A 17,228-nucleotide genomic window follows, 5' to 3' on the forward strand; every position below is an offset into this window, starting at 1 on the left:
AATATGTTTGTGTATGGGCTCCTAGTCTACATTGCAAAAATGGAATTAGGATGTTGAAAGCATTAAAGTGGTACTATATAGCACTATATATTTGTTATACGGAGAAATGTGTACTGAAGCTCAATAGGAAAAGTCACTGATTAAAATGTCTCAATTACCCAAGGCTTGGGTGAGCAGAATTCCAATAAAGAAGGTTTTGTACGGCAATTGTCTGGGGATTGCTAATGTAGTCACATCTGTAGCCAGTTTGTGCATCAAAGAAGGTGAAAAATAATGCTAAATTTCTACAAGTAAAGGAATAATTACCTGGCCGTCCTGCTTTACATACAAATGAACCCGGCTATCATCTCCTCCGCAAGCTAAAGTAGGGACTGCAGATAGAAAGAAAAATCAAGACAACAATATTAAAGAAATAACAAGCAGGTAGCCAAGATACAAGAAGCTTTTGCCGTAACATCAAGTGTTGTGTATTAAAGAACCTATAATTACATAGTGGTGCTGTGCTAAGCAAGATTCTGAAATATGATTTAAGATTTATACTTTGACACCTACTGACAAAGCAGCAGAGGAATAATACAATCCTGGTAAATGAGGTCCTTAATAACAGGACTCCTAAATGTTTCTGCTCCTCTGCTCAACATAAGTGATTAAACAAATACTCTATAGTATATCATCAGCAGATTAAGTAAGCAGTAGTCGGATATAAAAATTTGTATACTCAACAAACCTTAAAGAGAGTTGGCAGAGATAGCCAAGTATAAGTGATCAGCAATCTTGGGCAGCCTAATACAGTTAAATGAGGCGGCAGCGCATGTGTCCCCACCGCTCTATTCAAACAGAAGAACAAGGGCCCCCATTTTAGTGACTGACAGGGACCTGAGTGGTCAGATCCCAGCTGATCAGACACTTATTCCCTATCTTTTTAATAAAAGTTGCAAAAAAGTTTCATCTGCATGCCACCAACTTGAATGCGAGCCTCAAAAGGAAACCTAAAGCATCACATCTTCTCCAATATAATTATGGCCTATTGTTGTTCCAGGTGACTTTTCATAATATGATGAGGAGATGCACTATTTCTGAACATTGTGTCACTTGTATTCAGGATTTCTAGCAAGTCTTTCCTCTAATTATCAGTTTTCCTGAAGCTTAGCTCCAGGAGTCTGAAGACACAGCCCACACAGAGAAGAGGAGATCTTGCTAGTCAATCTCTTTGTAGCATACACTCCATTCTACAGCAGTACTAGAGAGTAGTGTTGCTGTGAATCCAGCACTGGTCTGAGATAGAAAACTTGTTGCAGCAGCATCTGTGTCTGTCTCTCTACTTCTGTCTCACTCTGCTGCTTCCTCCTTCCCCCTCCCTAGCCCTCTCCACAAGATGCATGTAACCCTTTCCCTCAGTCAGTAGATAGTCGATCTCATCTCTAAAGATGGATTTTAGCTATGAAATGAGGGCGAATGATCAGTACAAGAGACAAGGTAGAAGATGTGACTCATAAGTAGAAGAGGCATTTAATTACCAGTTTATTACCAAGTTTCCCCTATTTGCTTGCACTATTGGTTTATGCAAAGTTTATTAAAATGGCAGTGCCTGTTCAACAAAAGGCTTGTGAAGTATCTATACTTTCCCCATGCTAGGTTTGTGTGAGGTTGCTTGACTTGAGAAATGCTGAATTAAAGTCAGTAATACAGGCAATGTAGGGCACGTGCTGGAGCCAATTTCACAGTTAGCTTGTCTCATTAGCATAAAAGAGCAAACATAACAAATGGATATTTGAAAAGTAAAATCAGAACTTATGATAAAAAACTGTGATAAGTAATTTTTAACTAGATCAAAACAAAGCAATTTTTGCTGTTAAAGGGAATTTACTGAGCATCTGAACAGGGAGGAGGAGACGCCAGGGTTTATCAATGGGCGTCTCCTTCTCCCTTGTTGTGACGCTCTCCGATGTGATTGGATCGCGGCACAGTCAGGGAGAAGGAGACGCCCATTGACATACCCTAGCGTCGTCTCCTCCCTGTTCAGATGCTCAGTATTAGCATACTGAGCGCGAGAACTTCAGGCAGGCGCAGCGGGGCAAAGGGACGATGTTTTTAAAAAAAAACTAAACTGGGTACCCCGCAAGTACAGGTATTTAGCTCCTATAAGCAAAACAGATGAAAAGGTCCTCTTAATACATTGCCAGGACTGCTGTACATGCGTACAGGAGTCCTCTCCATTATGTTAGAACAGCACAGCAGTCCTGACAAAGTATTTCAGTGCAGATTTGAGTGCTGACAGCAGGGAATTGGGGGCGCAGTAGGAAAATGAAAGATAGTTATCTGGACTCCTTATCTTCAGTACTACTAATGTATCACTGTAGATAATAGTCCAAAATGTGGGTGAAAGAGTCCCTTTAACCCCTTTGCGACCCTGGCCTTAGGTGCCTGAATGTCTGCATCACATTTGAATTTTTTCAGTACAATACTTTCTAAGGGTAAATATTTAGTATCTAATACTTTTAGGTTTTGTGGCATAGATTAAGGGGATCATTTATTAAGACGGGAGCATTTTAGACACCAGCCTTAATAACCATTACATCTGGAGGTGGATCTGCCGAAGTTATGAAGAGTCGCAGGCCTCTAAATAACTTTGGCGCATCCAGCACCTGTCTAAATGTAAGCCAGCTCCCTAGCTAGCTTACATTTAGACCATTTTTTACAACTGAAAGAGGAGTAGAAAATGATAAACGAGACGGGCCTGTCGGCCCTTCCCTGCCCACTATTTTAGACCCAACATGAGACTAACCGTTGCACCGCAATCTGTGCCAGAAATACACCTAGTATAACAGTATTCCTGGATGATAAATGACCTCCTAAGTTTTTATATGATACCAGCGATCAGGAAAAGAGATTAGGCAGAAACATTCAGTACTTGGTACTAACCTAACAGCCTTACTTATACTTCATGGCTTTTTTGCCTAAGACTGGATGTGATACGATTAAATAAAGCCTTTGGATTAATTACAAATGTTAGAGTGAAAGAAAAAAAAAATAAATTACAGGAAGATTCAGACTTGGTAGAAGAAAGTAAATTCCATTATTTTAACTGACGGAAGTAAAAGTCTAGCCCGTCACTCTGGAGAGATCGCACTTTATGACTTCATTAGCGATGATAAAAAGCTGGTGAACGCTACTCACCTCCACTGCCAGGTAATACCGATAAGCAGACATCCAGAACAAATCCATTTCCAAATGACAGCGTTTGTAGACATTCCGCTAAAAAAAAAAAAAAAAAAAAAAGGGAGAAACCCATTAGGTTGGTGCACCCTTCTACAGGAGCCAAAGAGAATATTACGGTCAAATGCTTGGGAATAGTATTAACAAGCTAACTATTATTGACGTGGCCCCGAATGCTGAACCTATCGTGCACGTTTGAACTTTTCTGCTTCTCAATTTCAACCAAGAAGATAAAAGCAATGAATATATATTACTGATGCTCCATCACAGAGCAGCTTATTCCTATCTTAGAGAACCCAGTGAGACTGATGAGGTCTCGTTTCAGGCAAAAGACTCAGAATTTATTCATTGCAGTTTATTACTGCTGCTCAACACCCAAGAAAATGAATATCAATCCCATCAAAGTGAGGTATAAACCGAAATGGCGATGTAACTGTATAAAAAATGGTCTGTCTAGTGTGGAAGAACTTGACTAGACTCTGTAGAAGCCCGAAATCAGGTTCCCATTAGGTTCTTCCGCACTTAACTTCACAACTTTTATTTTTCACTGAAGCTGCTGGCGATTTTGGGAGGGCTCTGCCTGCATTGCGGTATTCACACTGAAAACTAAATACTAAATGCACATGAAGAGATCCACAAGCTGGTCAATGAAGCAAATATGTCCTCCTTATACTTCTACAGCTACTACTGCAATAACAGGCACGCCATAACACATGTATATGCCTCAGAGGTAAGCAGAGAATACAGGATTTTCATATGATCGCTTTACTGTAAAATAACGTTACAGTGGCAGGAAGGGCCTCCAAAGGAAAGATGACTACCCTCTTATCTGCACAATTCTGTAAAAGTCCCTTTACACTGGCCAATGCACGATGAACATTCCCGATAACTGAAGACTGAGTCAAGATGATAGCTGCATTTACAGTAACCAGAAAAAAAAAAACATATTAAAAAAAGCGCAGATGAAAGTTACTGGAAAAAACAAACAAAAAAAAAAAAACACCTGATTCACTATTGCACTCAACTGTATCTGTGTCCTCAGGATGCAGATACAGCTGAAATCAGAAATCCCAGGACAGCTGAACAGCGGCTGAAATCAGGGACTGACCCAGATTTGGGACAGTTAGGAGGTATGTACTATAGGATTTGTGTGCCACTGCTGGGAGCTCCAGACACGGACCTGGTGAAAAACTTCTCCAGCAGGTCGGACGTTGCAACTAGAAGAGGCATGGGCAACATGCAGCCCGTGAGTTGTGTTCCCGATTTACAGTAAAGGTTCGTAAGGAAAAGTACAGGAAATAAAAGTGAACAGTTTTCTATCAACAAACGTTATTCAGAAGGAACAATAATTAGTATATGTGCATGAGATCATTCTTCTTTCTGCTCCTTTCATGAAGGTGCGGTGTGTATAGAAAGTTCTTGGAGCTTAGGACCTCCACAGATATACTGTGCTCAATGTACAAATCTCTGTGGCACATTTTACAGACGTCTGACTGTTCGATTAACAGGTTTCACTGCATTACGAGGACCTGTCAATCACACAGCGCTCCCATTTTTCCATGTGGGCATTTTTTGTGTGTGTGATTTTCAGTGTGGGCATCTTTCTTGTGTGCATATATGACAGTGGGTTTTTCAAGCATTTACATGCAGCAATCTACTCGTTTGTATGGGGATGAACAATTGCTAAAGTGATTGTTCGTCTCCATACAGATGCATTGTTTGCTGGCAGCCCATCCCTATTGGCACAGGACAATATGCTACTGGGAAACGACAATTTTATACACCACATCAAGTATGTGATCGCTGACAGACCGAGCATTTGCTAATTTGTCAGGTGATCTGCAGCACATGTACACCAGCCCATCACAGGGAATGGGCATTCCTAACAACATGGGTTGATGCCATAAAGATAAGCCAACGAAATTAAACTTGCACATGAGTGCCCAGTTCATTTGAGTGTACATTTGTTCTCAGTGAGGAGAAGGAAGAAGCAGCTTATCTCCCTTAAGAATAAAAGGATCAAGCGTTAAAATTAATGCCCGATTTTTCTATTCCCCCCAACATCATCTGTCGGGGGAGAGTGTGCACACCATAATACATAAAAGATAGTCAGTCTGCTTTGGTACAGGACATAAATTCCCGACACCAGGGACCACCGCCGATCAGCTATTTGAGAAGCACCCACAAGAGCGCCGCGGCCTTCTCTCCGTTTCCCTCAGGCCCAGTGCCGTCACGACTAGTATCACTGGCCTGGGTGAGGCTAAGCTCCACTCACTTGAATGGGGTATAGCTCCGCCCAGGCCAGTGATACTAGTCGTGATGTCACTGGGCCTGATGGAAACAGATAGAAGGCAGCAGCACTCCTATAGCCCCAATGCCTTTCCAAACAGCTGATCGGCGGGGGTCCCGGGTGTTGGACCGCCGCCAGACCGATGCTGATGATCTATCCAGAAGATATATCATCAGTTAAGAAGAACTGCAGAAACCCTTTAAAGGGGTTGTCTAACTTCAGAAAATGGAATTTATCATGTAGAGAAAGTTAATACAAAGCACTTACTAATGTATTGTTATTGCTCATATTGCCTCCTTTGCTGGCTGGACTTACTTTTCCATCACATAATACCCTGCTCGTTTCCATGGTTACAACCACTCTGTAATCCAGCGGCGGTGGCAGTGCCTGCACACTATAGTACAAATTGCTTGACTACGCGCACTTCCATAGTCCTGGCCACTAGAGGATGTCACTTTTTCCTATAGTGTGCAAGCACAGCCACCACTGATGGATTGCAGGGTGGTCGTACTCATGGAAACGAGCTGCGCATAATGTGATGTAAAAATGAATCACGCCAGCAAAGGACCTGGTAGTAACCTCATCTACATGATAAATGCCATTTAATGAAGTGAGACAACCCCTTTAACGGTCTAATTTCATTTCTACCTAATGGTCTAATAATGACACTTCCATACTTTATGGCCACCTCCTATTGGCTGGCAGTTTATATGTCTAATTACATTTAAGAATAATAGAATGAAATGCAAGTTGATTAATTTAAAGGAGTTGTCCACACGTTTTGTGGCAAACAGAATTGAGGCTGTAAATTAGTAAAAAATAAATAAAGAAATTATATATTGAACTCCCTCTGATTCATCACCCCCTATCCATCTTCTATGTTTTGGCTGCAGTGGTGGATTGCCTGTATACCGCACTTGGCTACTGCAGTTAACCAATGACCTCCGAGATCTTCTACTCTGTACACGAAGCGGCCAGTGATTGGCTGCAGCGGTCACTTGCAACATTACAGAACAGCTGCAGACTGGCAGAGAAGACGGAGCAGCAGTATTGGATTGGAAGGGGTTCAGCAAGGTAGGTTTAGTTTTTATTTTATTATTTTAACAGCTTCCCTGGAGTCGGTCACAAAAAGCTGAATACTTACTTGTTGACTTGCTTCTTAACCATATTCTAACTGTGCAATCTGACGCAGCAGAGGCCACAAGAAGATCATGCCCGGAGATTGATGTAATGTACATGGCATGAACCGCACACACAGCCTCAGTGTGCCCGTCCAGTACTTCCCTATGCACAAGCTGTAAAGAAGAAATCCATAGAAGAACATTAGTAAAGCGTGCTGATATAAGGACAGGATGGATGTGGGCACAAATGCTTCAGCCAGTCAGTACCATTAAAAAATGATTGGCTACACAAGCTATCAGCATCTGACTGGTGGGGATCAGACCCCCGGGACCCCCGCTGATCAGCTGTTCGGGAAGGCAGCAGCACTCCCAGTAGCAGTGGCCTTCTCTCAGATAGGTCATCAGTATTATAAGCTCAGAAAACCCTTTGAGGCTCTGTTCACACTTTGTTTGTGCATAAGCTGGGGAAATCTCCCAAAGTATGCAGCAAACACAAAGCTCTGATAAATGCCACACCGTTGCATACGTATACCATATAACTATTTTTTGTTTGTGCTACAACTAAAGTGGATTTCAAACATAATTATACTATCACTGCCAAGATCCTACCAACAAAGTTGGATTTTGGTAAAAAAATAAAATCACTAAGTTTACAGTGAATGATCTGTTGTTTTCCCGATTGAATCAATACCTGCCTTGCATGCAAACATTCCTGATCCAATCGGCATCATCCCTCCGATAATAGCAGCTAATTGAGAGCCATTGTGAGCTTGTATGGACGGAGACGTATCGCTTTTTGACTCCTTGTTTGTGCATTTGACTGCCATTTTACTTGTTTTTAAGGTGTTCAGATATCTTCAACTGCAGCTATATATTAAACTACGCCACTTTTGTGCAGTGACGTCGTTTCTCCACCAGGTGTGGTGAGGTCAGGATAATGGCCCCACCACATATATCATCTTCTATGCCAGTTTTCTGGCGTAGAACACTAAAATCTACACCAGGGGTTGGCGTAGATATCAGTATAGGCGTGCGGATTGCTGGATGCGGCACCTATTTTATGACGAGGCGTACAGACTATGATAAATCTCCCCTTTGTATGAAGCTACAGAGGACATGCTCCTCCATATTAGTGATCAGCGAGGAGGCCAGCAATCAGCGATCATGCATTTACCAACCATCTTGTGGATAAGTGGAAAACTCGGACATCTCTGTAAATGATACTGCAAGAACATCACATTCTCCGATCAGAACATGACTGTTCTAAAGAGCTGAACAATGCTACATAAGTAATGCTTACCTCTGCCTGCATTAAAGTCAAGGCCAAGGGGGGGAAATGCATAAAATAATAAAAAACCATTACACTGAATGTCTGCAATGATTCCGAGTGTCCACATGACGTCATTGCTGCAGCAGAGTAAACAAAGGAATGGAGGCACTGGAGCACCACGCAATAGGTCTTTTATCATCTTATGCCGTTGTCTGCCCTTGACCTGTACCTTGTCAAACTTGGAATACCCCTTGAACCCCTTAAGGCCCCATTACACTTGAAGATAATCGTGAAGATCACTGCTAACAAAATTCACAGAGGATCTCAATAATGTATATTGTACAGTACTGTGCGCCAGTACAGCTGCTGCAGAGATTTTGATTTTATGGAGTTTCATATCAATTAATACGTGGTAGACGTGATACTTTCCTCCTTCTCTGCAAAATGAGGTTCCGCAGGAGCTGAGGCGAGTTTTACAAGGAATAATGTACTGTGTACTATAAATTGTAACGCTATTAGCTGTGACCTGTATAAATGCACTTGGCCTGTGGTAGGGTGGATTTGATTTAAATCACTAGTCAGTAAGGCTTGATTTAAATCACAGTTTTCTACATAAAGACTAATTCTTGCTGGTAGGGGTGCACCGAAATTTCGGCCGAAAATGGGCCTAATCCATTTCGGCCGAAAATGGGCCTAATCCATTTCGGCCGAAAATGGGCCTAATCCATTTCGGCCGAAAATGGGCCTAATCCATTTCGGCCGAAAATGGGCCTAATCCATTTCGGCCGAAAATGGGCCTAATCCATTTCGGCCGAAAATGGGCCTAATCCATTTCGGCCGAAAATGGGCCTAATCCATTTCGGCCGAAAATGGGCCTAATCCATTTCGGCCGAAAATGGGCCTAATCCATTTCGGCCGAAAATGGGCCTAATCCATTTCGGCCGAAAATGGGCCTAATCCATTTCGGCCGAAAATGGGCCTAATCCATTTCGGCCGAAAATGGGCCTAATCCATTTCGGCCGAAAATGGGCCTAATCCATTTCGGCCGAAAATGGGCCTAATCCATTTCGGCCGAAAATGGGCCTAATCCATTTCGGCCGAAAATGGGCCTAATCCATTTCGGCCGAAAATGGGCCTAATCCATTTCGGCCGAAAATGGGCCTAATCCATTTCGGCCGAAAATGGGCCTAATCCATTTCGGCCGAAAATGGGCCTAATCCATTTCGGCCGAAAATGGGCCTAATCCATTTCGGCCGAAAATGGGCCTAATCCATTTCGGCCGAAAATGGGCCTAATCCATTTCGGCCGAAAATGGGCCTAATCCATTTCGGCCGAAAATGGGCCTAATCCATTTCGGCCGAAAATGGGCCTAATCCATTTCGGCCGAAAATGGGCCTAATCCATTTCGGCCGAAAATGGGCCTAATCCATTTCGGCCGAAAATGGGCCTAATCCATTTCGGCCGAAAATGGGCCTAATCCATTTCGGCCGAAAATGGGCCTAATCCATTTCGGCCGAAAATGGGCCTAATCCATTTCGGCCGAAAATGGGCCTAATCCATTTCGGCCGAAAATGGGCCTAATCCATTTCGGCCGAAAATGGGCCTAATCCATTTCGGCCGAAAATGGGCCTAATCCATTTCGGCCGAAAATGGGCCTAATCCATTTCGGCCGAAAATGGGCCTAATCCATTTCGGCCGAAAATGGGCCTAATCCATTTCGGCCGAAAATGGGCCTAATCCATTTCGGCCGAAAATGGGCCTAATCCATTTCGGCCGAAAATGGGCCTAATCCATTTCGGCCGAAAATGGGCCTAATCCATTTCGGCCGAAAATGGGCCTAATCCATTTCGGCCGAAAATGGGCCTAATCCATTTCGGCCGAAAATGGGCCTAATCCATTTCGGCCGAAAATGGGCCTAATCCATTTCGGCCGAAAATGGGCCTAATCCATTTCGGCCGAAAATGGGCCTAATCCATTTCGGCCGAAAATGGGCCTAATCCATTTCGGCCGATATTGGTACATATCGGCAGAAAATATGGGGTTTGGGATTTGTGGGATTTGTCACCCGCGCCGGGCGGGCGGTTTACTTTAAGTCACTGCATCTTTATTTTACCTTACAATCGTGACGCTCCAGTAACAACTCTGCAGGCAGAGCGGAGGGCGGCGTAACGTCACTTACTCACGTGACGCGCCTGCTCCGCCTCCTTCATTCATAAAGTGGGCGGAGCAGGTGTGTCACGTGAGTAAGTGACGTTACGCCGCCCTCCGCTCTGCCTGCAGAGTTGTTACTGGAGCGTCACGATTGTAAGGTAAAATAAAGATGCAGTGAGTGATTAGTCTGCTGTGAGCAGCAGGGCCGGGGCTGTTATGGGTAGGGGGATCAGTCTATGGCACTGCTATGGGGAGGGGGGGATCTGTGCACTGTTATGGGGAAAGGGATCTGTGCACTGTTATGCCCATAACAGTGCACATATCCCCCCCTCCATAACAGCGCCACCCACAGATGAATTTCATTCATGAAAAAGAATTATTAATAAAATCATTTAAAAAAAAAAAAGTATTTTAAAAGTATTTGGGCAAAAAGGCAGTTTCGGTTTCGGTTTTCGGTCAAGGGCATCCTGAATTTTTGGTTTCGGACCAGAATTTTCATTTCGGTGCACCCCTACTTGCTGGTATAACTTATAATATGCAAGTAGATGAAGATTTAAACAACTTTTAATATTAGTTTGATTAGGTTGATTCTGCATTCATAGGTTTGTAGAAGTTAGGATTAAAGTCTTTTTCTCAACTCTGTTCATGTTATAACATTTTTGCTGTGAAGAAGAGGCATGTGATCTCTGCGGAGTCAAATTCAGTTTTGAGAACTGCAAAAGTAAACCAAGCATCTGTGATAATATCTTGTAGGCAGAGAAACTGCCCAATAATCTTACAAAAACCTCTGGAAGAGCATTGTGAATGGATTAATGGAATTTATTTACCCAAAAAATGAAACATATACAGCCTTATTCTACATGATTTAAAAAAAACTAAATCTTTATTTCATGATGGAATAACTTTTGGATGGTAATATATTTTCCTCAAAAAGCATTTTATATAAAAAAAAAAAAAATCCGATTTAAATTTAAAAAAAATCTGATTTTTTTGATTAAAAATAAAAAATAAAAAAATCTTTGATTTTTATCCACCCTGGCCTGTGGCCTTGTGCTTATATTTTGTCACATTACTCCATAAAGTGGCCATTCGCCATCAATAACCAGGCAAGATAAAATTCAACATGTCCAGTCCATCAGTGGGAGAGTTGGATATCCTTCATACACATATTAAGATATTCAACCAGTCCTGCCCAAATTGTGACAGCTATTAAGGTCATATTACCCCCACACATCATTACAATATAATTCAAGGACCTACATACCCGATAGTCATTTGTCTTCCAAATAATCACCTTCTTATCAGACCCACCAGAAACAAGCTCTGTTTCAGCACCTAAAAAGACAAGACAAACATTTGCCATTTACTTAACATGAATTACATAAATTCCTCTATTCAACCAGCGCAGCTAAATTCTGGATGTTAAAGGGGTTTTTCGTGCTCAGTCCCATTCACTTCTATGGTGCGATATACAGTGTACGGCGCTGTGCTTGGCGAGGACAGAGAAGGCCAGGGCACTCACAGGAGCAGCGCTGCCTTCTCAAACAGCTGATGGGTGGGGGTCCCGGGTGTTGGACCCCCATCGATCAGATACTGATGACCTATTATGAGGATAGGTCATCAGTATCAAAATCCTGGAAAGTAAGAATTAGTCTTACCGGTAATGATGTTTCCAGGAGTCCGACATGACAGCACTACATGGAGGTTGTCTCCCCCGCCCACTATTGGGACAGGAAACAGAGAGGTTAAAAGCTCCCCCCCCACCCACCATCACCAGTGTTTTATAGATTATCACACAATAATGGGTAACATAGTGAAAAAAAGTAAAGGAAGATTACTCTAATCATTAGGGAGGGAACTACCAGTGCTGTCATGTCGGACTCCTGGAAACATCATTACCGGTAAGACTAATTCTTACTTTCCAGGACGTCCTCCATGACAGCACTACATGGAGTAGGAATACCAAATTAATCCAAAAACTAGGGAGGGACCGCAGCCTGAAGAACTTTACGTCCAAAAGACTGGTCAATATTCCCTGACACATTTAGTCTGTAATGCTTACAAAAGGTTTGGGAGCTTGCCCAGGTGGCTGCTCTACATATCTGGTCGATAGAAGCATTCGCATGTTCGGCCCATGAAGCCGAGACTGCTCTCGTTGAATGAGCCCTAATCTCCTGGGGACAGGGAAGCTCCTGGCTCTGATAGGCCTCTTTAATGACTATCTTAATCCATCTAGCTAAGGTTGCTTTAGAAGCTTTCTTGCCTTTATTGCGGCCTGAAAATTGAACAAACAGATTTGAGTCCACTCTAAAGGAACTGGTAACGTCTAGGTAGAAAAGGAGAGAACGTCTGACGTCTAGAAGATGGAACTCCTTCTCCCTTTCGGTCTTTGGGTCTGTGAAGAAAGTTGGTAGTACTATCTCCTGGTTACGATGAAAGGAAGAAGCTACCTTCGGTATAAAGGACGGGTCTAGTCTTAATATGACTCTATCTTCACAGATTGTAAGGTACGGTTCACGGATGGTGAGGGCCTGGATCTCCCCTAGCCTACGGGCTGATGTGATAGCCACTAAGAACATCATCTTTAAGGTCAGGTTTCTTAGGCTACTGTCGTGTAGGGGTTCAAAAGGTGATTTTGTTAAGGCATTAAGAACTAGCGACAGATCCCAGGGAGGGACCTGGGACCTTAGTGTTGGCCTAATCCGTGTGGTTGCCTTTAAGAACCTGCTTACCCATCGATTTTCTGACAGGGAATAGTTTAGAAACCAACTTAAGGCTGCAGTTTGGACCTTAAGGGTACTGGGCCTGAGACCCATGTTAAACCCTTCCTGGAGGAAATCAAGAATATCTCCCACACTCGGGAGTAGAGGATTCTTCTCTCTCAGCGCCATCCAGGAGCAGAATTTTTTCCAGATTTTATTATAAATCGCCGAGGTCACCTGTTTATGGCCTCTCTGAATAGTGGCTATTACTTCTTCTGAGAACCCCTGTAATCTTAACAAGTCCCTTTCAGAAGCCACGCTGTTAATTTCAGCCTGTTTATTTCCGGATTCCATATTGGACCCTGATGCAACAGGTCTGGCCTGAGAGGGAGGGGAACCGGTTCCTCTTGACTCAGGGAGGACAGGACCGGGAACCAGGCTTGTTTTGGCCAAAAGGGAGCTATGAAGATCACTTTGGCCGATTCTCTGCTGATCTTCTTTAGGGCTACTGAAATCAGAGGGAAAGGAGGAAACGCATACGCCAGCTTCATGTTCCAGGACTGAGATAGAGCGTCTACGGCCGTGGGGTGATCGGCAGGATTCCGGGAGAAGAAGGAGGTTGTTTGAGTATTCTCCCTTGAAGCAAAGAGGTCGATGTCCGGATATCCCCATGAGGCTGTCAACTCTAGAAACACCTGTCTGTTCAAAGTCCACTCGTTTGGATCTATAAAGTGTCTGCTGAGGAAATCTGCCGACTGGTTTTTTGAACCTTGTAGGTGTACGGCTGAGATTGACAGCACATTCTCCTCTGCCCAGGAAAAAATCTTGTTTGTTAGATTCTGGAGGAGAGGGTATCTTGTTCCTCCCTGATGTCTGAGGAAAGAGACTGCTGTCATGTTGTCTGACAGGATTCGTATGTTCTGTCCACTCAGAAGATCCTGACTCTGTCTGAGAGCTTCCCAAACGGCCTGAAGTTCTCTGAAGTTTGAAGACCTGTTTTTTATGGTCTGGCTCCAGGTTCCTTGGAAATAGTAGATTCCAACCTTTGCCCCCCAACCCTGTTGGCTGGCATCTGTAGTTACTATGACATACGGATTTAGATTCCAGGAAACGCCTTTTGATAGGTTGCTTGATGTCTGCCACCAGTCCAGGGATCTTCGAGCATTCTCCTTTATAAGGATCCTCCGGTCTATGGAACGGTGGTCTCCGTCCCAGACCGATAGAATCATCTTCTGCAGGACTCTCGTGTGATGTTGACTCCACGGTACTGTAAATATGCAAGATGTCATCAGGCCCAGGATGCTCATGGCATTTCTGATGGTGCACACTGATTTCCCCTGAAATGCTCTCAATTTCTTGACCAGGTTTTGTTGTTTTTGAGGTGGAAGAAAAGACCTCTGTAGGTTTGAATCTAGTAGTGTTCCCAGGAAGATCTTCTTGGTCTCTGGTAATAGGTCCGATTTTTCCCAATTTATGATCCAGCCGAGATCCTGTAAGAGGGATATTGTTGTCTGGGTTTGTGACGCTAGAACCGGTGCAGAGTCTGCGGTCAGGAGGAGATCGTCCAGATAAGGTACAATCTTTATTCCCTTCAGCCTGAGGAAGGCCACTATCTCTATTATCAATTTTGTGAACACCCGGGGGGCTGTTGATATCCCAAAGGGCAGGCACTGAAACTGATAGTGGTTTACTCTGCCTGCTTCCCTTACTGCAAATCTTAGGAATTTTTGGTGGTCCGGATGTATTGGTACATGGTAATATGCATCTTTTAAGTCTAAGGTGCACATTACCGCTCCCTGAGAAATGAGGGGTGTTGTTGATCTTATTGATTCCATCTTGAAACGACGGTACTTTATGAAGACGTTTAGAGGTTTTAGGTTGATTATAGTTCTGAAAGAACCATCCGGCTTCTTGACCAGGAATAACCTTGAATAGAAGCCCCTGCCTTCCTGACCCGCAGGCACGCGAGTCACTGCACCTAGATTTTTTAGTTTTGCGACGTCTTTTAAAAGATTTTCCTGTTGTGTACCTCCTCCGTACCCTGTTAGCACAAATTTGTGTTGCGGAATAGATATGAATTCTATCTTGTACCCTTCTTGAATAATTTGGAGCACCCAAGGATTCTGAGTTACCTGGCTCCATGCTGGGAGAAAGGATCTTAATCTCCCCCCGACTGGTCTGGCGTCATTGTTTGTCCTGGGAAGTGTTGGGGTTAAGCAGAAATCCTCTGCCCCTACCCCCTTTAGGATAGGACCATCTCCCTGATTTCCCCTTATCCTTATACGCTTGGTTTTTTGGCTGGAATTTTTTACGAAAAAACTGCGTCTTCTTAGTTTTAGTCTCAGGAAACCCTATCTTTTTATCTGAGGCCTTCTCCAGAATTTTGTCCAGACTAGGGCCGAACACGTATGATCCTGAGAAGGGGATTGCACATAGCTTATTCTTTGAGGTGAGATCACCAGACCAGTTCTTCAGCCACAAAGCCCTTCTTGCGGTGTTCAGAAGGGCCCCGCCTTTAGCTGCGAACCTGACTGACTCTGCTGAGGCGTCTGCTGTAAAGGCTGTCGCCATCTTTAGGAGCGGGATAGTCTCCAAAATGTCTTCCCTGGGAGTTCCCATTGACAAATGATTCTCCAGCTGAGATAACCACAATAAAAAGGGACCTAGCCACTGAAGTAGCTGCCACGTTAGTAGACATCAAGGCCGCAGAAGCTTCCCAAGATTTCCTCAGGAGACCATCGGCTTTGCGGTCCATGGGGTCTTTCAGCTGGGAGGAGTCTTCGAATGGGATCGCTGTTTTTTTAGCTACCCTTGCGACCGGGGCGTCGATTTTGGGGATTTCTTCCCAAATTTTAGTGTCCTCTTTGTCGAAGGATAAACGGCTTTTAAATTCTCTAGGAATAAACAGCCTTTTTTCTACATCCTCCCATTCATCCAGGATCATTTGTTTTAGGCTAGAATTTAAGGGGAACACCTTCCTCTGTTTTGTAATCAGGCCAGCAAACATCTCCTCCTGAATGGATCTCTTAGCTGGTTCGTCTGAGATATCCATAGTCTGTCTAACTGCAGTTAGGAGGGAATCCATATCCTCAGTTGAGAAGCAGTACTTGCGTCTCTCCTCATGGGATGAGGAAGGTAAGGACTCCTCTTCTTCCTCCTCCCCTGAATATTCCACCTCTATGACCTCTGTGTCTGACTCCAAGATTTCCCTAGGTCTTTTAATCCCGGTGGTCTGTTCAGCCACCTTAGGCGTTATTAAGGAGGAAACTGACGCTTTGACCTCTTCCTTAATGATGGCTCTAATGTCCGTTAAAAGGGACGACTGTTCCTCTTTCATCATTTTGTTAATACAATCGGTACAAAGCTTCTTTGTATATGACTCCTGAAGCCTTTTATTGCAAATAGCACATCTCCTGGGCTTCTTTTTGATGTCCACCTTTAGGGTAGGATCTTTCTCTCCCTAGGAGACATGGTGATAGAAAAAACAGGCCATAAATCCCTGAGCCTATCACTATCCCATATGCCAGCTTCACCACATGTAGTGCTGGGTTACTCACATGTCCCTGGGCAGGAGGGTCTGGGGACTGCTCTCTCACACCAGACGAGTCCATGACTGAGGGACTGACACCTAGCCCACCAGACTTTTAAATGCCACTGGCACTTACCCCTCCTGACGTGGATGCTCCTCCCACAAATTCTGGATGGACGCGAGGCCGTTCGCTAGGCCTCCAGCGTCCCTCGCCGCTTGGGGATCGTCCGCAGGGCGCCGCCATGCTGGTTCCGGCGTCGGAGGTCACGCGCATGCGCACTCCTCTGCCGGCGCTTAGTCGTCACTTCCGGTTCAGCGCCGAACCCGGAAGTGAGAAGAGAAGCGCTCCGGTTCCCGCGCGATCCCTCCTGGAGGAGCGTCCTGCAGCCCAGAGCCCCAGCGGGGTTGCGGCTACCGTATCCCAGCCCCTGGTATACCCGCCTCCAGCCGCGAGTCGCGTGACCCACAGGTACTGGAGAGGGCTGGGAGGCTAAGGGACCCCAGCATAGGGGTTTTAGCCCGGCGAAATAGAAAAAGAAAAAAGGATTATACAGGTCTACAAGAGACCACTCTCTGCCCTGTCCATTATTGGGACAGGAAAAAACACTGGTGATGGTGGGTGGGGGGGGAGCTTTTAACCTCTCTGTTTCCTGTCCCAATAGTGGGCGGGGGAGACAACCTCCATGTAGTGCTGTCATGGAGGACGTCCTGGAAAACCCCTTTAAGCTCTACTTTAAGGGCTCTTTCACACGAGCGGATGCCATGTGTGTCATCCGCAGCGTGAATGACAGCCAAGCCCCGCTCTGGACAGCAGAGACCCGGAGCAGTAACATGATTGATAATGCTCCGTGCCTCTCTGTGATCTTTTTAATACAAAATCACAGTGAAATAAAGTTGTCACCGTGATTCTGTAGTAAAAAGATCACAGAGAGGCAAAGAGCATTATCAG

The 17,228-nt window shown here is 44.3% G+C and overlaps 1 protein-coding gene across 1 annotated transcript in view; it reads right to left on the minus strand.

Moving 5' to 3' along the window:
* The window catches only part of ELP2 (elongator acetyltransferase complex subunit 2), a 128,631-nt gene that overhangs the window by 102,929 nt on the left and 8,474 nt on the right, over positions 1–17,228 (minus strand). Inside the window, exons 3-6 of the mRNA XM_040432197.1 lie at positions 11,313–11,383; positions 6,651–6,801; positions 3,178–3,255; positions 307–371 (exon numbers count right to left, since the gene is read on the minus strand). Coding sequence (XP_040288131.1) covers positions 307–371; positions 3,178–3,255; positions 6,651–6,801; positions 11,313–11,383 — 365 coding nt within the window. The remainder of the gene's footprint in view (positions 1–306; positions 372–3,177; positions 3,256–6,650; positions 6,802–11,312; positions 11,384–17,228) is intronic.

The sequence above is a fragment of the Bufo bufo genome, chromosome 5 (genome assembly GCF_905171765.1).
Source record: "Bufo bufo chromosome 5, aBufBuf1.1, whole genome shotgun sequence".
NCBI classification, from domain to species: Eukaryota; Metazoa; Chordata; class Amphibia; order Anura; family Bufonidae; genus Bufo; species Bufo bufo.